This window comes from Danio aesculapii, chromosome 18 (assembly GCF_903798145.1).
Source record: "Danio aesculapii chromosome 18, fDanAes4.1, whole genome shotgun sequence".
Taxonomy (NCBI): domain Eukaryota; kingdom Metazoa; phylum Chordata; class Actinopteri; order Cypriniformes; family Danionidae; genus Danio; species Danio aesculapii.
The window spans coordinates 24,381,572-24,408,732 of NC_079452.1; the positions used below are offsets into that span (position 1 = coordinate 24,381,572).

Consider the following 27,161-nt stretch of genomic DNA (forward strand, 5'->3'; position numbering starts at 1 on the left):
GAAAAGATAATGAATGGCAACCTAATATCAGGCTTAAAGTTTCCATCAGTAAATCTCTAACATATTCCTTCCCCTCAGCCAATCACTGTGTGCATAGCTAATGAGCATGATGACATCACCCATAATAATGAGCTAAACCCCACCCACACCCTCAGCTTCAGTCTTCTCTCTCTCCGTTTTCACCTTGATCACAGAGGTGTTCCTATACTTAAATAAATATTCAAATATGAGTGTGTTTGGGTGTTTCCCAGTACTGGGTTGCAGCTGAAAGGGCAACCGCTGTGTGAAACCTATGCTGGAATAGTTGGCGGTTCATTCCACTGTGGTGACCCCTGATGAATAAGGGACTAAGCTGAAGGACAATGAATGAATAACCATGTGTATGATTACTGAAGGCCACAATGCTCTTTTAAAGCACACACACGCACACACGATCATTCTGTCATGGTCATTTCAGACCAATATGCACAGAATTGCTTGATTTGTTGAACACCGAAGAGGTGATGAAGACTGTAACTGTAACAGTATGTTTATTCGTGTGTTTACATTTATATCATCCTGTCTAACATTACTATACCACCATTTATAAAGTATACAGTGTGTGTGAGTGGATTCAGGAGCTCAAACAGGTCAGGATGAACCCTAAACACTGTGTGTGTGTGTGTGTGTGTGTGTGTGTGTGTGCGTGTGTGTGTGTGTGTGTGTGTAAATGAAGAGAGGTGCACTTACATTCATCACAATGACAGAACGGGCGTGTGTTCCTGAAATCCGCAGAGAGAAATAAAGCTGTTTGTTCAAGAACAAGAGATTCAATGGCAGCACGACACACTCTGTTCTTCACTATTATGGAGGATCATTCAGAGAAACACACTCAACACACACACACACACACACACACACACACACACACACACAGCTGTTTAACTGAACATCACTGACAACCACACCTATAGACATTCATACGGTCTCTGTCACACACATACATTCATGCATACACACTCAAAGTCACTCTATCTGTCTCTGTCACACACAACACAAACAATCTCACATATACACTTACTGGCCACTTTATTAGGTACACCTGCTTGTTAAAGCAAATTTCTAATCAGCCAGTCACATGGCAGCAGCTCACTACATTTATGCATGTAGACATGGTCAAGACGATCTGCTGCAGGTCAAAGCGAGCATCAGAATGGGGAAGAAAGGGGATTTAAGAGACTTTGAACGTGGCATGGTTGTTGCTGCCAGACGGGCTGCTCTGAGTATTTCAGAAACTGCTGATCTACTGGGATTTTCACGCACAACCATCTCTAGGGTTTACAGAGAATGGTCCGACAAAGAGGAAATATCCAGTGAGCGGCAGTTCTGTGGGCGCAAATGCCTTGTTGATGCCAGAGGTCAGAGGAGAATGGCCAGACTGGTTCCAGCTGATAGAAAGGCAACAGTAACTCAAATAAGCACTCGTTACAACCGAGGTCTGCAGAAGAGCATCTCTGAACACACAACACGTCCAACCTTGAGGCGGATGGGCTACAGCAGCAGAAGACCACACCGGGTGCCGCTCCTGTCAGCTAAGAACAGGAAACTGAGGCTACAATTCACACAGGCTCACCAAAACTGGACCAGTTAGTACCAATTGAGCATGGTGTCAACGCCACAGCCTACCTGAGTATTGTTGCTGACCATGTCCATCCCTTTATGAGCACAGTGTCTCCATCTTCTGATGGCTACTTCCAGCAGGATAACGCACCATGTCATAAAGCGCCAATCATCTCAGACTGGTGTCTAGAACATGACAATGAGTTCACTGTACTCAAATGGCCTCCACAGTCACCAGAGCTCAATCCAATAGAGCACCTTTGGGATGTGGTGGAACAGGAGATTGGCATCATGGATGTGCAGCCGACAAATCTGCAGCAACTGTGTGATGCTATCATGTCAATATGGAGCAAAATCTCTGAGGAATATTTCCAGTAGCTTGTTGAATCTCTGACATGAAGAATTAAGGCAGTTCTGAAGGCAAAAGAGGTCCAACCCGGTACTAGTGAGGTGTACCTAATAAAGTGGCCGGTGAGTGTATACTCAAACACATACTCACTCACTCTCTTTGTGTCTCTCTCTCTCACACACACACACACACTCTACACACTCTACACACTCTACACACTCTCTCTCTTTTTCTCACACTCAAAAATGAAATTGAGGATTACCATGATTATCTTGAACATAACAGCGGTTTATTCAGAACTCAACAGTGAAATAAAACATCAGCACAGAGAGTCATTCTCATATTTACACACACACACACATTCATATATACACACATATTCATACAGGGATTATTAATCAGTGTGATCAGCCTGCGCACGTGCCTCCAGCATCCTCATTCACAGCAGATGGAGCTCTGCCCGAGTGGGAGTGTGGAAATCTGGGATGCAGTCGTCACGGTAACGCCAGCACTCAGAATTTTGGGATGTAGTCATCATGGTAAAGCCAGCGCATAGAAATCTGAGATGTGGTTGTCACGGTATCGCCAGCACTCAAAATTCTGGGATGCGGTCATCACGGTAATGACAGAGCATGGAAATCTGGGATGTGGTCATCCCGGTAACGTTAGCGCTCTGAATTCTAGGATGCAGTCGTTAAAGTAATGGTAGCGCTCAGATTTCTGGGATGCGGTCGTCATGGTAACGACAGCACTCAGAATTCTGGGAGGCAGTCATCATGGTAATGAGAGCGCGTAGTCGTCACGGTAACGGCAGCACTCAGAAATCTAAGATGCGGTCGTCATAGTAACGGCAGCACTTGGAATTCTGGAATGTGGTCGTCACCTGTAAGGGCAGTGCTCAGAATTCTAGGATGCGGTCATCACGGTAATAATATCGCTCTGAATTCTGGGATGTGGTCATCACGGTAATGACACAGCATAGAAATCTGAGATGCAGTCGTCATGGTAATGTCAGAACTCTAAAATCTGGGATGTAGTCGTCACGGTAACGACACCGCATAGAAATCTGAGATGTAGTCGTCACGGTAATGTCAGAACTCTAAAATCTGGGATGTAGTCGTCACGGTAACGACACCGCATAGAAATCTGGGATGTAGTCGTCAGAGTAATGTCAGAACTCTAAAATCTGGGATGTAGTCGTCACAGTAACGACACCGCATAGAAATCTGGGATGTAGTCGTCAGAGTAATGTCAGAACTCTAAAATCTGGGATGTAGTCGTCACAGTAACGACACCGCACAGAAATCTGAGATTTAGTCGTCACGGTAATGTCAGAACTCTAAAATCTGGGATGTAGTCGTCACGGTAACGACACCGCATAGAAATCTGAGATGTAGTCGTTACGGTAATGTCAGAACTCTGAAATCTGGGATGCAGTCGTCATGGTAACACCAACGCTCAGATGTAGAGCGAGCCGTCAGCCGGACCCACGTACCCCACGCCGATCAGCAGCACGTCGATCAGCGTCCAGATGCCCAGACCCCCGAAACTGAAGAGTTTACCCAGACCCTCCCTCCACTGACCCAGGTAGAAGCGGTCCGCGCCAAAACCACCCAGAGTGATGCTGCACACAACACATGCCAAGAACATGATTAGAACACGCCAAGAACATGTCACACTCATAATGCAGGCTGGTCTACTCAGACACACTCAGGAGGAGTGTGCATGCAAGTCTAACATAATGCAGTTTTTAGAAAGAGAGCAAATAATACCAGAAATATGACACAGGGTTACTGCAGACATCATAATGTCAAATTTAAGACTTTACGACTTTTTTAAGAGCATTAAGTATTAAATATAAGACCTATATCACAATATCAAAAACACGCATAAAGAGAAAATGCTAAATCCCTAACATTAGTGGTAAAATAAATGTATTCTAATTGAACAGTACTGAAGACAGGTGAGATGCACCATTGAACTACAGGAAAACAAGCAAACAAACATCTTAATGCTGATTTATACTTTCACCTGCCGCTGCATCGCGCACCTCACGAAACAGACGAGGCTTTTACAGTGGACGCGTTCGCCATTGAGATATTCTTTTAAATGACAGGAGGTCAAGAGAAACTGACAGTAAAGTCAGACGGATAAACAGAGAACTAGAAAGTTTCCGGAGCTACGTCATATCATTAACATCATTGAAGAATTTTAAACTAATTGTTTTTATAATTTTTATTATTTATTATAAAGATATTTATAACCATTCAAGATTTTTAAAATCAAACGTTGATGCATCACTTGCTTTTGTTCATATCTCGGACAGTTCTACCTATTATACCTATTTTTGTCCTGTCTCTGTTATCCTGTTGCACTGTAGAAGCTCTGTCACCAAAACAAATTCCTCATATGTGTGAACATACCTGGCAATAAAGCTCTTTCTGATACTGATTAAAGTTAAATATTAAATGGCAAGAGAACAGGAGTTCCTCTGCAATTAGTTTTTATTATGACAAGAATAAAAGCAAAAAAAAGTACACTTACTCAAAATACTGACGCTTTTTTATTTTGCCCGCTCCACAATTGACACATCACTGTCTGGCTAGCTTCTGTTCTCTATTTATAAGCTAAAAAGGCAATAGAAATTAAGCCTAGAAATTGGGCATCAGTATATTATTACTGATAGGTTCATATATTCCTTTCCAGTTATCAAAGACACAATCTGTTCCTTAATTTCAGTTTGTGACTTGTAAATTGTTTTAAATTCATAATTGTACATCAGTGTTAAACCTATGAATGGTGAAACAATATATTCTGTAATATTAAAACCACCCAGGTCTCCACTTTTGCATGGCCTTTTTTTTTATAATTATTTTTTAGGGGTTTAATGACACCTTTAATGACAGGACAGTGGAGATTTACAGACAGGAAAGTGTTGGGAGCAGAGAGAGGGGAAGGGTCAGTAAAGGACTGTGTCGGGAATCGAACTCAGGTTGCCGCAAGCACCTGGGTGCTATATGTCAACAGCTTTTCCACGGCTGTTGCAATTTATAGCCAAGAATTATTGGTCATCTGGTTCTCCCTATGATCACGCATGAACAGAGGATAAAGATGTCTGTACAGGTGTACTGTTTCAGACAAAATCTCTTCAAAGTGTTCCATATTTAACTTGTATCAAACGCGGCGCCGCGCAAACTTCACCAGAGTCTCAAAAAATTTGTGAGCTCCGCCGGCCGAAATCATGCAACGCACACCCAAAGTGAGCCTCCGCAAACACCGCGATGACGTCACATTCACCGCGCGCACTGAGTTCAATAACAGAAAGCTGATTGGCTGTTGCATGTTGGTCTCATTTGTAGTTTTAATACCGCGAATTACAATTGGACTAGTGAAATAAAGAACTACAACACCATGAAAACCAAGCAACAACAACACAAAACAGAATTTAAATGAGCATTAGATGTAGCGTTACATGGACATCAGAAAAATAAGAGCTGTGCAAACATATTTAAGACCTACAACAGCCAATTTAAGACTTTTTAAGGTCTAAAATTTTGATTTAAAAATTTGACTTTAAGACCTCGCAGAAACCCTGTAATAATAAAATATATATATGAATAAAATCTAATAGCCTGGTCACTATTTATTCCAATATATTAATTATACATACATACATACATACATACATACATACATACATGCATACATGCATACATGCATACATACATGCATACATACATGCATGCATACATGCATGCATGCCAGCCCTCACAATTATAATGCATTCTGGTATGTTAAGACTCAATGAAGGAGTGTGAATGTTTATAAATAATACTGTTTATAGAAAGGGAGCACTCAGAAATACACTAAATGTCATTATAACAAGTCAGATCAATGTAATGTTCAGTCATTTTGGAGTTGGTGTGTCTGAAATGCCTTCAAATGTCAAAAATCTTGAAATAAAAACAAAACAAAATGAAAAATAAACAACAAATTTAATAGAAATAAAATCCATTCGTCTGGTCAAACTTTAGTCCAATATATTTACCCTTCTGTTCATTTCTCAGACACTTTTGGGCTGAATTTATCTGATAAACGTATACGTTCAGCTACTGACACACCACTGTAGCCTCAAACACTTTGTATAGCTTAACAATAAATCATGCAAGAAAACTAAACAGATTTTTGGTTAAAAAGCTTAACGTAATTTATGTTTTGTTAGGAATTAATATGCAGGTTTTAGTCATTTTGACAGATTTTTAGCTATCATGAGTTATGAATTGAATGTGATTAGTATAATTAAAAAATAAATATTTGTATATTTAAATTTCAATGCACACATTAGTAAATGTTGAATAAATGGTGTACAAGTATCATTGTTTTGCTCATTTTAATAAATTCACCATCAATAACTAATGAAAATGAATCGTAAAGTGCATTAATCATAATGAACCCACACAAAAATACACTAATGCAATCATAAAGACTTGTTTTAGCTTATAAACTAAAAGCAGCCAATCAGAATCATGCCTGCTTTATAAAGCTTGAGCATTTAAAGCAACGGATGACAAAAGAATCAAAGGAATCAAATGAGTGAGCAGTGAATCACCTGAGAGCCAGAGCTGTTGACCACTTATATCCTCCAGTCCAGTTGCAGAAGAGACGCTTCTGAAACACTCTCTTACCTGATGGAACACACAGACACACACACATAAGAAACATTATTAACACACATGAGCACTTTAATCCTCTAGATGTGCTTCAGTTCTGTGTTCAGTTTGATGGCAGCTGAGGAAAAATGTTTATTGTAGGTCATTTATTTATCAGTTAACTATAATGTACTTGCCTTAAACGGTCACGAAACACAAGAACACATGTGTTGAGGGGTTGACAGTCATATACGTGTCCTCCGCTGCTATAAACACTATTAGGACACGTATATTAGTTGTTTTTAAATGAGGAAAATACACATGCGTTATGGATGTGACCAAAAAAGTTTGCGAGTTTAAAGTATGCAACAGACTTTATAGAAATTCTGTCAATTAAACTGCACAACCCAAAAGAAAAGATGCTAATCAAACAGATACGAGTCGTTATTATTTGACATTTTTGCATTTATGAGGAAAAAGTGTCGTTATGGATGTGACAGATGTGAAATTGGCAATTGTGATTTTGGTAAATTAAATATAATAGTTTGAAAACACTGACAGAGACATTTATGAGTATTTTTAAAGTCCTGTAAAATACTTGCTTACACAAAAAAAATGTAGAAACGGTTTCTCTATTTTGGTGAAAAGGCTGACATTTGCATGGAATTACTTATATTTACATACATATATATATACATACATTCATATATATACATACATATATATATACATACATTCATATATATATATATATATATATATATATATATATATATATATATATATATATATATATATACATACATTCATATATATATATATATATATATATATATATATATATATATATATATACACACACAAACCCATTCCTCTTTCCATCCCCCGACACTCCCACCAAAACAGAGCTGGACACACCCACTTTACTGACTTTTTCCAAACTAGAGGTGTGAGACAGGGGGGTTTCATGGCCCTTTCCATGTGCATTTCTTATTCGATGTTTGATATAATATCGACTGAAAAACTGAGAGGGTGGGGCGTAGAGTAGCCCCTCCTTTTAAAAACATTCAACATACTTAGCCACGCCCCTCCAGCTGTCAGTTTTGTCAGCAAACAGTAATGGTGAGCAGGAGGAGGAGTCTGTTAGGTTGTAATAACTCACCCAAAACCCTTTTCCCCATCTTTCTGAATAAGACGGCCACTTTACTACATCAAATCAGCTCGCAGTAGAAAAACAAGCCACGCCCACTATTGTCACATTTAATATTCCGTTTCTCTAGGAGCTGCATCACAATACTAAGAAAAAAACGGTTCATGCAGACTTCAGCGCGCATCACATTTGTGTTTTCATGTACAGAGATTTTTTTTTAAAACCAAGGCGGCGTTTTCTGGTAATAATACCCATGAACATATGCTTGAGCAAGCAGAGACGTACCGAGGCAGTGCACGTGCTCCAGCACTTCACAGCTAGCGTTGTATCGTCTGCGCGGACACGACACTGTCATGCAGTCGCTGGAGTTGGAGCAGCGATACTGAGACGCATCCAGCTGAAAACAGAAGCGGCAGAGGAGAGAGAGAGTGAAGTTCTGCTGCCGCTCGCCCTGATCGCTCTGAAAAACACAGAAAACACTGATCACAAACACTGACATTAGAACATACTCATCTTTTATTACAAGAAGAAAACTGACCTCCACCTGTTTATTTGGTAACACTTCAGAATTACGGTCCATTAGTTAATGTATTCGGTAGCATTAACTAAGTATGAATAATCTTGCACAGCATTTATTATTCACAGTTCAACATTAACTGATGCATTATTAAAATGTAAAGTTGTGTTTATTAACATTAGTTAATGCGCCAAGAATTAACATGAACCAACATTATTTAACTTCAATAACATAAAGATAAACAATGATGAATAATTGCCTTAATAAATCTATTACTAACAGATTGATCATGTTAGTAAATACATTAGTTAATGGACTAATATTTTAAAGTGTTACCATTTATTTTTAGTATTATTATTATACTGTTCCTATCAAATTTCTATCCATTTACTTACACGCTGAATAAGTTCATTTATTAGCTATTACTGTTCATGATCTGCTTTTGTAGTAGATTTGGAAATACATACAAACAATATATATATATATATATATATATATATATATATATATATATATATATATATATATATACATACACACTCACTGGCCACTTTATTAGGTACACCTGTCCAACTGTTCGTTAACACAAAATTCTAATCAGCCAATCACATGGCATGTGCATTTAGGCATGTAGACATGGTCAAGACGATCTGCTGCAGTTCAAAGCGAGCATCAGAATGGGGAAGAAAGGGGATTTAAGTGACGCTGAACGTGGCATGGTTGTTGCTGCCAGACGGGCTGCTCTGAGTATTTCAGAAACTGCTGATCTACTGGGATTTTCACGCACAACCATCTCTAGGGTTAGCAGAGAATGGTCCGACAAAGAGGAAATATCCAGTGAGCGGCAGTTCTGTGGGCCCAAATGCCTTGTTGATGCCAGAGGTCAGAGGAGAATGGCCAGACTGGTTCCAGCTGATAGAAAGGCAACAGTAACTCAAATAAGCACTCGTTACAACCGAGGTCTGCAGAAGAGCATCTCTGAACACACAACACGTCCAACCTTGAGGCGGATGGGCTACAGCAGCAGAAGACCACACCGGGTGCCGCTCCTGTCAGCTAAGAACAGGAAGCTGAGGCTACAATTCACACAGGCTCACCAAAACTGGACAATAGAAGATTGGAGAAACGTTGCCTGGTCTGATGAGTCTCCATTTCTGCTGACACATTCGGATGCTCGGCTCAGAATTTGGCCTCAACAACATGAAAGCATGGATCCATCCTGCCTTGTATCAGCGGTTCAGGCTGCTGGTGGTGGTATAATGGTGTGGGGGAGATTTTCTTGGCACACTTTGGGTCCATTAGTACCAATTGAGCATCGTGTCAACGCCACAGCCTACCTGAGTATTGTTGCTGACCATGTCCATCCCTTTATGAGCACAGTGTCTCCATCTTCTGATGGCTACTTCCAGCAGGATAACGCACCATGTCATAAAGCTCCAATCATCTCAGACTGGTTTCTTGAACATGACAATGAGTTCACTGTACTCAAATGGCCTCCACAGTCACCAGAGCTCAATCCAATAGAGCACGTTTGGTATGTGGTGGAGCTGCAGATCGGCATCATGGATGTGCAGCCGACAAATCTGCAGCAACTGTGTGATGCTATCATGTCAATATGGAGCAAAATCTCTGTGGAATATTTCCAGTAGCTTGTTGAATCTCTGACATGAAGCATTAAGGCAGTTCTGAAGGCAAAAGGAGGTCCAACCCGGTACTAGTAAGGTGTACCTAATAAAGTGGCCAGTGAGTGTACATAATGCATGTGAATCTGGCGATGCATGTGTGTACGTTGTGTTTTCTGCATGAATTATCGTTGAGACTAATCTAGCTCTGTAGTGCACCATTGTTGAGCAGGTAAATAAAGACAGAAAACGCCGTCTCACCACGCAGTGAACTCCGGCTCGGGGTCTGCAGGTGTAGTTGTGCGGCCGGCCGTAGCTGCAGTTGTGGTGAAGAGCACAGATGATGCAGTCGGCGGGTAGTTTGGAGCACAGGTCTCCGCTCGGACACTTGGACACGTAATTATCAGTGACCACTGGAGAAGCTGAACACAAACACAACACACACTTTATACTACGCTGTCCTGAATAAACACACTGAACACATGCAGCAACACAACAGCGTCTCTCTGTTTTTAATTGGGGAATAGTTCAGACTGTATGTGTGTGGTGAAGTGCAGTATTGATTGTGACCTGAGGATGCGGTCAGAGCCACCGGGCTGCTCATCACTGACTTCTGCTGGGCTAAATATGGAGGATCCTGACCCACATGAGGAGAGCTCAGATACCCTGCAGAGAGAGCAACATTATTTATGACAAACATCTAAAAATGAAAGCATATTTCATTCAGAAAACAAAGTCTAAATCATGCAATACATTTTATATAATGCAGATTAGGGCTGCATGATATCGGAAATGTCTAATATTGTGTTAATTTGCGATTATATATTGCGATAGGAGTACAACTTCACCAGATGACTTGAATATCTCTATTTGGAAAGAATTATATAATTTTAGATTGAATTAGGATGATTCTGTAGGGCAGTGCAATATAATAAACAACCTACAAGCATTAATAAATGCAATAAAAAAGAGATATACAGTAAATGAAATAATCAGTGTTTTATTGTTTTCTGAAAAGGTCTAAGAGTATTCAGGTACAGTAACAGAATAATTAAATGTAAAATAATATAATAATAGAGTCTTAGTCTCTATGAATAATTCAATAAAATAAACTGAATGCTTTAGTGGTGTAATTTCATTAAAAATATTATAATAATTTATTATAAGCTTGTTTACAGCACATAATAATATCATAAACAGTATTTTTTAGCATTATATGTAATTAATTTGAATAATATTTATTATTGGAACCACAAAGTACATGTGATTTTGACGACAATATAACAACAATTCTTTATCTTTTAATGTAAGTAATATGTAATATTGACAATAATATGTTATTTTCTATCCTGAGCTGATCACATGCTGCTTCCCTTTTACTGAAATAAAATATAAGAGCATTTCCAGCGTTACAGATGTGACGTTTGCAGTAAAACTCAATGCATAAACGTACATAGAAACTATACTTTAACAATATATTGGAACATCTGATTATATTTTCCAAAACATCCAAGCACAGAGATATCGGATCAGAAAAATATCAATCTGTAGGTATTTTTAGATTTTAAATGAGGAAAATAGACGTGTGTTACGGATGTGAGTTTACAGTCTACAACATACAGTCTACATTATACAAATATATTTTTAAAAAATACAAGTAAGTAGTAATTGACACCTGTCAATTTGTATATTTGCATTCACTACCAACTTGTATTTTTAAATATATTTATGATCTGTTTTTTGTCCTCTCTCTGTAATTCTGTTCACTGTAGAAGCTCTGTCACCAAAATAAATTCCTCGTATGTGTGAACATACCTGGCATTAAAGCTCTTTCTGATTCTGAAAGTTGGCTTACTATAATACAAACATGATTGATGTTATTTTATTTGACATTTTTGCATTTATGAGGGTAAAGCTTCATCAATTGGGTGTCACGGTGGCGCAGTGGGAAGCAAGATCGCCTCACAGCAAGAAGACTGCTGATTGGAAGGGCATCCGCTGTGTAAAACATATGCTGGATATGTAGGTGGTTCTTTCCGCTGTGGCGACCTCAGACTAATAAAGGGACTAAGCCGAAAATGAATGAATGAATGAATGAATGAATGAAGCTTCGTTATGGATGTGACAGATGTGAAATTGGCATTGTGTGACTTTGATAAATCAAATATAAAGAGACATGTTTGTGTATCTATCAGTCCTGTACAATTCAAGCCTATACAAAAGAGGGTTTCGCTATTTTGCAGAAAACTTTATATTTTTCATGGAAAGGCTGACATTTCCTTGGAATTGATCATAAATAATACAAATAAATATAAATAATACTCATTAATAATTTGGTTAAGGCCTCCGTGTACTGTAAATACATTCATTCACAAAAACACCATAGCAGGACACGTCCTGGTTTTTAAATATATGATTATCATAGACACATCTACTATTATTCATTATATTATTGACATTATATCATGATTTAACCAGTTTACACTGAACTCAAACCGAGAACAACAACAACACACACACTGCAACAGATCAGAACACACACTGACTAGAGCCACAAAAACACACGTACCATCCACACACGATGAGTAAATGTCGAGCAGCAGCAGAACCAGCATTAAATACGAGCTCATTTTGTTCCGTCCGCGATCTAGAACCCATTTCTGTCCGTTCGCCGTCATCACGAACACTGCTTCCGCTGCTTGACCGAGCCTCACTTCCCCCTACGTAAAAGTCTTAGGGCTGAAAATAAAAGTCACGGACAGCACAGCTCTGCGCAAATGCGAGCTTAAACTATTGTTTAAATTAAACGTACAAAGCTTTTTAGACACCAATTCTGATACTGCACAATGTATTAAATTATTAATCAATAAAAACAACATATTTATTAAGCAATTTTCATTTTATTTTGTAATGAGGAGTATTTTCTGTGGTTTAGACTCGTGTTTCTTGCGATTTCTTATTTCTGTGGTTGAGAAACACACTGAATGCGCGTTTGTTGATCACAATCTGCATATTAAAAAACTGTACTGTAGCATTTTAACCATACTGTAGCAAAGTCCCTTTAAAGTATTCATGTATAGAGTATATACCGAAGCATGCTAATAGGACTTTTAATTTGCCTTTTGCCTCTGGCTTAACCGCTTCAGGTGAACTGGATGCAGTTGCAAAATCGGCACGTTTAAGGTCTGTTTTCTTTAAAAATCCGCGATTTCCACTGGCTGAGTGATATCCGATATAAAGTGGGTCTCAGATTGTACAAGAAGCACTGCATTAAATAACATTTTCCCCGCCATGTCTTTATAATATGAGCATTTATTTTACCTCAGTATATTCAATGGAGCTTCTGCGCTAGCCTGTCAATTCTGACGGGCTCGTGCGAGTAAACGGCTTTTTGTCTCGTATTTCGCTTGAGCAACTAAATGAATGCCAAAGTCTGTTTAACTGATTGTATTTTAATTACATTACAACATCGATGCTGTAAAAGGAAGCATATAAAATGGAAAAAACTCACAATAACAGGTCACCGGAAGTTTATCAGTATGGGAAACTCGGCATATACCCTATTAATCAGTTGTGGCAATAACACAACAACTACATGCTACTATAGAACTGTAAATGTAGTCCAATAACTTCCCTAATTAACCCAGTTAAGCGTTTAAATGTCACTTTAAGCTGAATACTGGCATCTTGCAAAATATCAATTAAAATATGATGTACTGTAGTCATCATGACAAAGATAAAAGATATCACTAAATAGAAACTAGCTATTAAAATGATTAGCCTATGATTTTTTTTTTAAATGACTAGGGAAACATTTTTAAAAAATAGTTAATTTCACAGGATGGCTAACAATTGTAAATATGCAAAAGACACACTTAGTTATTCCTTCACAGACTTTATTTCCATTTTTCCACACTTAGACACACTTTAACACGTCTTATTACACGGCTGTCTGGAATACTGGGTTCTGATTGGTCAGTTACGACATTACAGATAACAACCTCTGAATAATACAGACTCATGCAGGAACTGAGAATCATCTTGACTGTTAGTGAATGTACATACACATCCATATGCTGACATCCATAATCATATGTATCTGGCGCCATCTAGTGTCTGAATAATGCGCAGGTTAGTGTATACTCCATCCGCTGTTTCTGTCAGCTTTGTGTTTTTGACTGTTTGTCTCCATCTAGTGTCTGAATAATGTGCAGGTTAGTGTATACTCCATCAGCTGTTTTAGTCTGTTTGTCTCCATCTAGTGTCTGAATAATGCACAGGTTAGTGTATACTCCATCAGCTGTTTTAGTCTGTTTGTCTCCATCTAGTGTCTGAATAATGCACAGGTTAGTGTATACTCCATCAGCTGTTTTAGTCTGTTTGTCTCCATCTAGTGTCTGAATAATGCACAGGTTAGTGTATACTCCATCAGCTGTTTCTGTCAGCGTTGCGTTTAATTGAAGAATTAATCTGCTATTATGGCACAGAACCATGTTTTGTGTAATAAGCAGGATAAAGTACACCCAGGAGAGTTGTTTTCACAGAATAATTTTTCTTCAGGCTGCTGATAAACCTGTTGTGCTTTATTCTGAGATAACAACCTCCTGGATATATTCTAATCCCTAACACGAAAGAGACAGCCAATTCAACATCCTCCAAATCATTCAACGCGGCTTTACTTCTCCTTAGATCTTCATCCTCATTCTTCATCTTTATCATCATAATATTCTTCCTCATCTTCATCTCCATCAGAAGTCATCTTCTGCGTTCCTGCACTGTGAGCGTCTGAGCAGCATTAATCTCTCCATCACCTCCAGAACCGGCAGCTCTCCGTGAACTTTGTTGTCTCTGGTGCGCACGTTCACACTGTTGCTGAGACGCTCCTTTTCTCCCACCACTGACACACACACACACACACACACACACACACACACACACACACACACACACACACACACACACACACACACACACACACACAACCATCATAAGCACATCAGATCCACAGGGATAGGCATGAGTGGAATAGGCAAATGCTATAAAAACTTTAAAATATTATTTTACAAATATTTTTTAAATGACTTACACTACTTCAACACTACAAATGTATATTTAAAGCCACTGGCTTGCTTGGATCGGGACTTGTGGAGCTGGGATTCGATGGATTTGCTCCTCAGTGTTTGGACTTTCAGCAGTGAAACTTAAACCACACTGAACTGAACTAAACTGAACTTCAACTCTGAAATCTGGACTTCACTAGAACTGTTAAGCTGCTTTGACAATCTACATTGTGAAAAGCGCTATATAAATAAACATGAATAGAATTACAGTATTAGGCAAGGCATTATATAGCTCATTTCATACACAATGGTAATTCAAAGTGCTTTACATTAACAAGATTAAAATAAATATTACCAAAAATATTGATATATAAACATATGAAAATTATTGTAATATTATATCAAAACACAAAAAATATGAGCAAAAACACATTGTTCCACTATTTATTATATTCTTGTCACATTTAAAAGTCTTTACATTTTAATATTGTAATAAATTTGACTAAAGTTGTGTAGATTTGGCAATTCATGGTGTTTTTAATTTCATTCATTCATTTTCCTTTGGCTTTCGTCCCTTTATTCATCAGGGGTCGCATATGTTTTACGCAGCGGATGACCTTCCAGCTGTAACCCAGTACTGGGAAACACCCATACACACTCATTCACACACAATCAAACACTATAGACAATTTAGTTGATCAATTCCCCTATAGCACATGTCTTTGGACTGTGTGGGAAATCGGAGCACCCGGAGGAAACCCACACCAACACGGAGAGAACATGCAAACTCCACACAGAAACACCAACTGACCCAGCCGGGACTCGAACCAGCAACCTTATTACTGTGAGGCCACAGTGCTAACCACTGAGACACTGTGTTTTTAATTTGAATTAGCTAATTCAGTGGTGTTTGCATGTAACAGTGTTTATTAAAATCACAACATTTAAGGTAAAAATACATCTAAAAAGTGTTTGTTTTGACTTCAATTTGTGGTGATAATCTTAAATAGGGCGACACTGTGGCGCAGTGGGTAGTCCGATCGCCTCACAGCAAGAAGGTTGCTGGTTCGAGCCTCGGCTAGGTCAGTTGGTGTTTCTGTGTGGAGTTTGCATGTTCTCCCAGTGTTGGTGTGGGGTGTATGGGTGTTTCCCAGTGATGGTTTGCAGCTGGAAGGGCATCCGCTGTGTAAAAAAAAACACATGCTGGAAAAGTTGGCGGTTCATTCCGCTGTGGCGACTTTAAAAGGACTTTATCAGTAGAACTTTGCTGCCACCTACTGGAAAACACTTGAAGAAATGGATCAGCAGCTTATTACAGGGGTTCCCAAACTTTTCAGCTCACGACCCCAAAAATAACAATGCCAGTGACTCACGACCCCCGATATCCTCTGAGGTGGTTGTAAATATATAAACCCTGCAGACAACAGCGCACACAATAGGCCAAAGTCTATTTCACAGGTGTCAAATCCAGTTCCTGGAGGGCCGCAGCTCTGCACAGTTTAGCTTTAACCCTAATTAAACACACCTGATCAAACTAATTGAGTGCTTCGGGCTTGTTTGAAACCTACAGGTGTGTTGAAGCAGGGTTAGAACTAAACTGTGCAGAGCTGCGGCCCTCCAGGAACTGGATTTGACACCTGTGGTCTATTTCATAGTTTAATTTTGGAGAACACCATTTGGAGATCATCCTCCATGTTCAGTCGTGGCCTGTATTTATTTTTTAATGTATGTGAGTGCAGTAAAGGTGTCAGAAATTTGAACATGCTGCCATAAAATCAATCTGCGGCATCTGACGCTATTGCAGTGTCTTTAATATAACGTAATCTCCCCAGGAGTCGCAAATAAAATCCAAAGGTTCAATAATCCTTTAATTAGCATGTTGATTTATTAAAGTAACTGTTACCCACGTTTTTCTTCTGTAGGTTATGGAAAAAATATAGTTATTCTAATAGTTTAATAAAATGAAATTGATTTTTGGAAATCACCAAGCGACACCCCCTCATTGTCCTGCGACCCCCTGGGAACCACTGGCCTATTGTATGCTAATATTATACAGTGTATGATAACAAATGTTACCTTGGTGTATTTACAGCATCTATACAGTTTTATTCTGCAATGATATTCATTCATTCATTCATTTTCCTTCGGCTTAGTACCCTTTATTAATCAGGGGTTGCCACAGTGCAATGAACCGCCAACTATTCCAGCATATGTTTTACGCAGCGGATGGTCTACCCAGTACTGGGAAACACTCATACACAGTCATTCACACACATACACTACAGACAATTTAGTTGATCAATTCCCCTATAGCGCACCCGGAGGAAACCCACGCCGAAATGCCTACTGGCTCAGCCGGGACTCAAACCAGCAACCTTCTTGCTGTGAGGCGATTGTGCTTCCCACTGCGCAATGATATTCATCATGTTGTAATTATGATTTGTGCTTATGTTATGTGTCATCAGTGTGTGGGTAAAATAAAAAGTTTGATTATTGTTGGAATGAGCAGCAAGGCACGGGGTGCCAGGTAAAATCTTGCCTAGGGCAGCAAATTGGCATGAAATTGCATGGTCATAATGGAGGGAAACACTGCAGCTCTTACCCAGGATGAAGTTATATTGCGCCAGCTGCGCGTTACGAATCTTCTTGTTCAGAAGGCAACCAGAATCCAAATCAGCGTCAGCCATAAAACCAGCTTCAACAAACTGCTTGCAGACCTAAAAGCAGAACCACAGAGAAGATCTTCAGCACCTAAAGTGCACAAATCAGCATTTTTCAGTCATTTCACATCTCAAGTTAGGGCTCTTGAATACTGTTAAGTACGTTAAAGCATCAGTTCACCCAAAAATGAGAATTCAATCACTATTTACTCTCCTTCTACTGAGCGAATCACTGGTACAACCCTTCCTACTCCCCAAGAACTGTACTTATCCAGAGCGAGCAGAAGGGCTGCCAAAATCACTCTGGACCCCTCACACCCAGCACACTGCCTCTTTAAACTGTTACCTTCTGGTCGACGCTACAGAGCCCTGCGCACCAGAACAGCCCGACACAGAAACAGTTTCTTCCCTCAGGCAATCCATCTCATGAACACTTGATGATAATAATTGTGGAACCAACATCACTACTGCTATACACTTTTATACACACATACACTTATTTAACAACACACTTTACATGCCAATTTGCACATAACAGCTGCACATATAACGTTGTATATAGTAATAAACATGTACATACACTTGTCAATCTGTATATTTGCACTCACTACTTACTTCTAGTTTTTAAAATATATTTATTATCTGTTTTTTGTCCTGTCTCTGTAATTCTGTTGCACTGTAGAAGCTCTGTCACCAAAACTAATTCCTCGTATGTGTGAACATACCTGGCAATAAAGCTCTTTCTGATTCTGATTCAAGTGGTGTTAACCCTTTAGGAGTGTCTTTTCTGAAGTTAAACACAAAGTAAGATATTTTGAGGAATGCTGAAACCCGGTAACCATTGACTTTCATAGTTATTCAGTCATTTCATTCTCAGGTTAAAGCATCTTGAATTATATTAAAGCTATGGTTCAAATAAAAAAGAGAATTTACAAACTATTTACCCTTCCTTAGTGGGTTTCAAACCTGTATGAGTGTCTTTTCTGAAGTTAAACACAAGATAAGATATTTTGAAGAACGCTGAAAACCGGTAACCATTGACTTCCATAGTAGGAAAAACAAATACTATGGAAGTCAATGGTTACAGGGTTCCAACATTTTTATATATATATATATATATATATATATATATATATATATATATATATATATTTTATAATTATTTTTTGGGGTTTTCCCCTTTAATGTATAGGACAGTAGAGATTATTGACAGGAAAGCATGGGGAGCAGAGAGAGGGGAAGGTTTGGCATAGGACCACGAGGTGGGAATCGAACTCAGGTCGCCATGAGTACCGGAGTGCATGTGTCGACACACTAACCACTACACCATTGGCGCCGACCTAAATATTTCACTTTGAGTTTATTCTGTGTTTGTTCATACTTGCTTATTTGCTTATTTTCCTGCACTAATGCCAATGATTATGTTGATGATGTACCTGTTTGGCGTATTCTTCAAGAGACGGGTTAACTGGAACTAACATCATCTGACGTGGAGAGAGCCAGAGTGGCCTGAGCAAACACACACACACACACACAGTTGAAGTTGTTTAGTCGGTTATCATACTGTGTAACTGTTATATCAGGTGTGTGTGAGTGTAGTTCAGGGTAACTCACCACTTTCCGGCGTAGTTCTCAGTGAGGATAGCAATCATTCTCTCCACGGAGCCCAAGATGGCGCGGTGGATGATCACCGGTCGGTCCCGGTCATCCCCGTCCTTCCTGCAGTAATGAAGACAGTTAGAGGAACATTCAGAAGTGGAGTGATTGTTTACACTTTGTCATGATCTGATCTGAATTCACTCATACATCAGATTGAAGCAGAGTGAGCATTCACACGGAGTCCTGATCTGAATTCACTCCACATAAGTCAGATTGAAGCAGAAAGAGCATTCACACAGTCTATATTCTGTCTAAACTGAACTGAATTCACTCCACATAAGTCAGATTGAAGCAGAGTGAGCATTCACACTGAGTCCTGGTCTGAACTGAATTCACTCCACATAAGTCAGAGTAAAGCGAAAGAGCATTCACACAGTCTATATTCTGTCTAAACTGAACTACATTCACTCCACATAAGTCAGATTGAAGCAGAAAGAGCATTCACACAGTTTATATTCTGTCTAAACTGAACTACCTTCACTCCACACATGTCAGACTGAAGCAGAGTGAGCATTCACACTGAGTCCTGGTCTGAATTGAATTCACTCCATATATGTCAGATTGAAGCTGGAGCAAGTGTTCACACTGTCTATATCCTTAATAAACTGAATAAATTCACTCCACATACATCAGATTGAAGTGAAGCAAGCATTCAAACTGTCTATACTCTTTATAAACTGAACTGAATTCACTCCACATATGTCAGACTGAAGCAGAGAAAGCGTTCACAATGTCTATATCCTTTCTAAACAGAATTGAATTCTCTCCACATATATAAAATGAATGCAGAGCAAGTGTTTACACTGTCCATACCCTTTATAAACAAGTTAATTTACTCCACATGTCAGCCTGAAGCAGAGTGAGCCTTCACACCGAATCCTGATCTGAAATCAGTTCACTTATGTCTGATTAAAGCCAGAGTGAGTATTCACTCTTTATCCTCTATAAACAGAACTGAATTCACCTCACATATGTCAAATTGAAGCCAAAGCAAGTGTTTACACTGTCTATATCCTTTATAATCTGAACTGAATTCACTCCACTTACGTCAGATTGAAGGTGCGTGAGTGTTCACACTGAATCCTAGTTTGAACTGAATTCACTCCACATGTGTCAGATCAAAGCAAAGCAAGCGTTCACACTGTCTTAATCCTATACAGTATCAACTGAACTTCTCCCACATACGTCAGACTAAAGTGGAGAGAGCATTCACACCGAGTCAAAACCAATCTGAACTCACCCCACATATGTCAGATTGAATCGTATGGGCAGCTGGAAGTCCAGCTGAATGGTGGCGCACTGGTGATAGCGGCCGATCGCGTCTTTAATATTGATGTCGATCTACAACACAAGAGTTCAGACAACAAACATCAACACACAGCACAGAACACACACTCAAAATTCTGTTCGTGTTCTACACAGGAAACACTGTCATAGTTGTGTAAATGTAGAAAACAGTAAACGGCAGAGTAGCACAAATACATTTTTTTAGATGAGTACTTTACAAATTTTGTCAATGTATAAAATTATATGGTTCATATTTGGCAACATGGTGGCTCAGTGGTGTCGCACTGGTAACACTGCATTGTGTATTTATGCACGCATTGTGACAATTACACACATCAGAAAACAAAAAATGTGCATTTATTTTATTATTAATAAAAAATAATAGTTTAAGCAGGCGTCATGGTGGCGCAGAGGGTAGCACGATCGTCTCACAGCAGGAAGGTTGCTGGTTCAAGTCTCGGCTGGGTCAGTTGGCCTTTCTGTGTAGAGTTTGTGTGTGTTTGAGTGTGTGTGTGAATAAGTGTGTATGGGTGTTTCCAAGTGTTGGGTTGTGGCTGAAAGAGCATCTGCTGTGTAAAACATATGCTGGAATAGTTGGCGGTTCATTCCGCTGTGGCGACCCCTGATTAATAAAGGGACTGAGCCGAAAAGAAAATGAATGTTTTGGATTGTCTCCAGAACAAACCACTGTTATACAATGACTTGCCCAATTACCCTAATTTGCCTAATTAACCTAGGGTGTACTCACACTAGGCTATCCGAACCTTGCCCGGGCGCATTTCCTGGTTGGTTTGACAAGTGTGAGTGCTCTGAATTGGGTCCAGGTGGCCAGCCCTGGCCCGGTTGGAAGAGGTGTGCCAGAGTGTGGTGTGGTTGGGCTTTGGCGCTTGTAGTGTGAGTGTGAAGCACGCTTGAGCCCAAACTGTAGATGCAACGTCACTTTAATGGACTGTTATATATGGATATATGATTCATTCTTACTGTTCAATGAACACGAGCTGTCAGAGTTTATTAAGGACACAAACCCCTCACTGCACTACAGCTGCACCTTCAGCAAACCTCCTCATACCTGCAGCTCGACTTTACTAAATAATAAAAAATAAATAAAAATATCTGATTAAAAAATAAATAATAAAAAATAAAAATAAAAATATCTGATTAAAAACTAAATAATAAAAAATAAAAATATCTGATTAAAAAATAAACAATAAAAATAAATAAAAATATCTGATTAAAAAATAAACAATAAAAATAAATAAAAATATCTGATTAAAAACAGAATAATAAAATAAAAAATAAATAAAAATATCTGATAAAAAACTAAATAATAAAATAAAAAATAAATAAAAATATCTGATTAAAAACTAAATAATAAAATAAAAAATAAATAAAAATATCTGATTAAAAAATAAACAATAAAAATAAATAAAAATATCTGATTAAAAACAGAATAATAAAATAAAAAATAAATAAAAATATCTGATTAAAAACTAAATAATAAAATAAAAAATAAATAAAAATATCTGATAAAAAATAAATAATTAAAATAAATAAAATATCTGATTAAAAACGAAATAAAATAAAAAATACAATAAAAATATCTGATTAAGAACTAAAAAAATAAAAATTTATGATTAAAAACAAAATAAAATAAAATAAAAATATCTGATTAAAAACAAAAAAAATCTAAATTTATGAATAAAAACTAAATAATAAAAATTAATAAAAATATCTGATTAAACTAAATAAAATAAAAAAATTCAACAAAAATATCTGATTTAAAATAAAATAAAATAAAAATAAACAAAAAAATTCTGATTAAAAACTAAATAATAAAAATAAACAAAGTATCTGATTAAAAACTAAATAATACAAAAATAAAATAAAAATAAATTAAATTTGCAGATTAAAAAATAAACAATAAAAATTAAGTAAAAATATCTGATTAAAAGCTAAATAAAATAAAAATTTATGATTAAAAATAAATAATAAAAATTTAATAAAAATATCTGATTAAACTAATTAAATAAAAAATACAACAAAAATATCTGATTAAAAACGAAATAAAATAAAAATAAAGTAAAAATATCTGATTAAAATCTAAAATATCAGATTATTTTTTATGAGCAGACGAGGGTTCAGTTCTGACCTTGGGTCCGTAGAAAGCTCCGTCTCCAGGATTGAGTTTCCACGGCTCTCCAAACTCGTTCAGGCTGTTCTCCAGTTGCTGTTAACAGAACACACAGAGTTAATGCTGTGATGTTGAGTTAATGCTGCACTAAAACACCAGCAGAGGGAGCTGTTCCGGAACCTTCTCAGCCTGATTCCAGACCGCCTCGTCCCCCAGAAACTTCTGCGGCCGCGTGGACAGATGGAGCTGGAAGGAGAAGCCGAAGACGGAGTAGACGGAGCGCAGAAAATCCAGACAACCCTTCATCTCAGAGCCGATCTGGAAAACAAGCAGAGAATGGCCTGCTTAATCTGGTGAATCCTAAACAAAAGCAGGAATACGTGTGTGTGCATGTGTGTATGTGTGTCTTTGTGTGTGTATGTGTATGCATGCATATGTTTGTGTGTGTATCCATGTGTGTGTATTTGTGTGTATGTATGTATGTGTGTCTGTATACATGTGTTGTGTGTGTATGTATATGTATGTGTGTATCTTTGTGTGTGTTTGTATGTGTATGCATGTATTTGTTTGTGTGTGTGCATCCATGTGTGTGATTATTTGTGTGTCTGTGTGTGGGTGTGTGTATACATGTGTTGTCTGTGTGTATATGTATGTATGTGTATTTGTGTGTGTGCGTGTCCGATGTCTGTGTGTCTGTATGTGTGTCTATGTATGTGTGTGTATGCATGTCTGTATGTATGTGTCTGTGTTTGTGTGTGTGTGTATGTATATATGTGTTGTGTGTGTATGTGGGTGTCTTTGTGTGTGTGTGTGTGTGTGTGTGTATGTATGTTTGTGTCTGTCTGTGTATGTATGTGTGTATATGTGTGTGTGTGTGTGTATGTATGTGTGTGTATATGTGTATGCATGAGTAAGTTAGTTTGTGTGTGTATGTGTGTAGACATGTGCGTGCATGTATGTGTGTGTGTGTGTGTGTCTGTCTGTATGTGTGTTTGTGTCTGTGTGTATGTATGTATTTCTGTATATGTGTGTGTGTCTGTGTGTGTGTGTATATGTGCATGTGTGTGTGCACATGTGTGTGTCTGTGTGTGCGTATGTGTATATGTGTGCGTATGTATGTTTGTGTCTGTCTGTGTATGTATGTGTGTCTGTGTGGGTATGTGTGTGCGTATGTGTATGTATGTATGTGTGCGTGTATGCATGTGCGTTTCTGTGTGTCTTTGTGTGTGTGTGTGTGTGTGTGTGTATGCATGTATGTCTGTGTATATGTGCATGTGTGTGTGTCTGTGTTTGTGTGAGTGTATCTATACATGTGTTGTGTGTGTGTGTGGGTGTCTTTGTGTCTGTCTGTGTATGTATGTGTGTCTTTGTGTGTGCGTATGTGTATGTGATTGTATGTGTGTGTATATATGCGTGTATGCATGTATATTTGTGTGTATGTAGACGTGTGTGTATGCCTTTGTATATGTGTGTGTGTCTGTATGTGTGTATGTGCATGCATGTGCATTTGTGTGTGTATGTATGTATGTATCTGACTATCTGTGTGTGTGTGTGTGCGTGTGTGTGTGTGCGTGTGTGCGTGCGTGTGTGTGTGTGCGCACCTGATCAAGAGTGCAGAATATGTGTGCGTCGTCCTGCTGGAAGCGTCGGACCCTCGTCAGACCCGTCAGCGTTCCCGAAAGTTCGTTGCGGTGCAGAACTCCGAAATCAGCCAATCGCAGAGGGAGCTCACGCCAAGAGCGCGGACGGTGGGCGAACATCAGACTGACACACACACACACACACACACACACACACACACACACACACACACACACACACACACACACACACACACACAGAATGTAATACAAATGCCTGTATGTAATGCTTGAGAGTGTGTGTGTGTGTGTTCAGTGTGAGAATGTGTATGTGTGATTGTGTGTGCTAGGCATGTGAGTGTGTGTGTGTGTGTGTTTGTGCGAGTGTTAAGTGTGTTCAGTGTGAGAATGTGTGATTGTGTGTGCTAGGCATGTGTGTGTGTGTGTTCACCAGTGTCCAGGGCAGTTCATGGGCTTGAGTGCGAACACGTCGAGCTCCACAGGGAAGCTGAACATGGAGTGTGTGTAGAGCTGCCAGTGTCCTGACGTCTCCCACAGGCGGCTGTTGTAGATGTTCGGGGTCGCCACCTCCTGAAAGCCCCGTTGGCTGTACTCACCCTGCAACACACACACACACACACACACACACACACGCACACGCACACACAGTGATTGCACACAGACACACAAACACAGTGAACACCAACATGCTCACACACACACACACACACAAGGAAACACACACACACACACACGCACGCACGCAGTGATTGCACACTGACACACAAACACAGTGAACACCAACATGCTCTCACACACACACACACACACACACACACACACACACACACACACACACACGCGCACACACACGCGCACACACATGCACACACAGTGATTGCACAAAGAGACACACACCTGCAGAAAAACACACTGACGAACATCACACATACACACACAAACAGACACACATCTGCAGAAACACAAATGCACACTTGCAGACACACACACACTAATTCACTCACACACATACACACACTTACAGAGACTAATTCAGTCTCTCACACACACACACACACACACACAGAGACTAATTCAAAGACATACACACACACACACACACACAAACACACACACACACACACACACGCACGCACACGCACACACGCACACACACACAGACTAATTCACTCAAACATACACACAGAGCCACACACACACACACACACACACACACGCTTCACGTGTGTTACCCTGATGAAGTCCATCAGTGTGTTGTAAATGAAAGCTCCGCGCGGCAGAAAGAAGCAGCTTCCAGGACTCAGATCATGGAAGAAGAACAGCTCCTGATCCTGCACACAACACACACACACACACACACACTCTATATCTGTAACACTGCACTGTGTATTTATGCACGCATTGTGACAATTACACACACCAGAAAACAAAAAATGTGCATTCATTTTATTATTAATAAAAAATAGTAGTTTAAGCAGGTGACACGGTGGCGCAGTAATATATACACATATATATATATATATACACACACATATAAATATATATATATATCCCTAATGTATTTATAAGTAATAATTTAATAGTAATACAATTAAAAATATTTGACAAATAGGGTGACTTGTATGCTAAACTAGCAGTACTCCACTGTATTATATAGACATGCATAGTCATTTGAGTTCTGAAGGAGCCAAATAGGCTCAACAAACTTGTTTACTGTAGTAAAAGCCACTTTATATGCTGAAGTACAATTTTTGTTTCCATGTATTCAATAAATAAAACTGCCATTTCTCTAATTAAATGGCATATATATATATATTTAATAAACTAATTCACATATTTCACGAACTGAATCATAACATTAAAATAGGAAATATTTGTAATACAAGACAACACTCAGACAGTTGAGCACATCCACTAAGTGCTTCTGTCACTGTGTTTAATGCTTTCTGTGCATGACTGTGGTATAGATTACACCACATGCACTGTAATGTGTTTCATAATGGTAGTTCATCTGGAAATAAAAATACTAACATGTTGGTTAAGAGTTACGCTGGAGGAAACAGCTGGGATTATGAGCTGAGCACTGAGGAAACAGTAGATTGGAAAGCCGATTGCTCCTATATGACATTGAAGTGATGCAAGTTTATCCAAAACAAAGAACTGCTAATAAGCAGATATTATAACAATTTAAGGATAAACACACACCTTGTTCTCTCGCTCTGCACGGCTGTGGTTTGCTGAAAGTCAGGGAGGAGCCGAAATCTGCCGCCATCTTCATATAAAATTTAAAGGGGACTGAGAAGATCATTTGGTTTACAGTTCATGAGCTAATCGGAAAAGTTTTAGGGGGGACTGAGTAGAAATATAGGGGGGCTGTAGTGACACCCATGCCGTTTACAATGAAACAGCTCCAGAAGAAGTACACATTTAGTAATTTGGGGATTATTTAAGTGTGTGTTTAAGAGGGGGGAGTGGGGGGGGGGGCAGATCCCTTATTTTCACATCCCAGTGTTGACAGGTATGCCTACAGCTGGTGTGTGGTGAAGCACTGGTGGTGTTGTCCTGTGGCTGCCGTTGCATCATCCAAGTAGAGCTGCACACTGATGTATCATGAAAGCCCCCCCTCATGATGGTGAAGCGCTTTGGGTGTATGGCCATTGTTGTAATGTGATGTTCACAGTATAAATACACATTACAATAATAATGGGAAACAGGCCTGGACAGGCAGATCAGCGCTACATCACTGATTTTGATCCTGCCCCAATAATGATTTTAAACCCAGAAGATCAAATTAGCTGACAAAAGCTCCAAATGATCCAGTTTCCCCACAATTAAAGCTGACAGGTGCTAACGTCGTCTTAACTGATGCGCAACACA

The 27,161-nt window shown here is 38.9% G+C and overlaps 2 protein-coding genes across 2 annotated transcripts in view; both read right to left on the reverse strand.

Annotated features, from left to right (window-relative positions):
• Positions 1 to 2,215: 2,215 nt before the first annotated feature.
• On the reverse strand, positions 2,216 to 12,608 carry tm2d3 (TM2 domain containing 3). Its single transcript, XM_056478854.1, has 6 exons — positions 12,456 to 12,608; positions 10,457 to 10,552; positions 10,148 to 10,308; positions 8,033 to 8,207; positions 6,558 to 6,633; positions 2,216 to 3,572 (listed from the first exon to the last, which is right to left on the reverse strand). Exons 1-6 carry the CDS (start codon positions 12,562 to 12,564, stop codon positions 3,407 to 3,409), a joined length of 783 nt encoding a protein of 260 aa, XP_056334829.1. The 5' UTR covers positions 12,565 to 12,608; the 3' UTR covers positions 2,216 to 3,406.
• A 1,157-nt stretch (positions 12,609 to 13,765) lies between these two features.
• Positions 13,766 to 27,161, reverse strand: part of tars3 (threonyl-tRNA synthetase 3) — a 22,253-nt gene continuing 8,857 nt past the window's right edge. The window contains 10 exon segments of the mRNA XM_056478325.1: positions 13,766 to 14,783; positions 17,549 to 17,663; positions 19,043 to 19,115; positions 19,221 to 19,325; positions 20,506 to 20,606; positions 22,702 to 22,779; positions 22,864 to 23,001; positions 24,285 to 24,447; positions 24,715 to 24,881; positions 25,517 to 25,615. Of these exon segments, the coding sequence (XP_056334300.1) occupies positions 14,635 to 14,783; positions 17,549 to 17,663; positions 19,043 to 19,115; positions 19,221 to 19,325; positions 20,506 to 20,606; positions 22,702 to 22,779; positions 22,864 to 23,001; positions 24,285 to 24,447; positions 24,715 to 24,881; positions 25,517 to 25,615 (1,188 nt within the window). The 3' untranslated portion in view covers positions 13,766 to 14,634.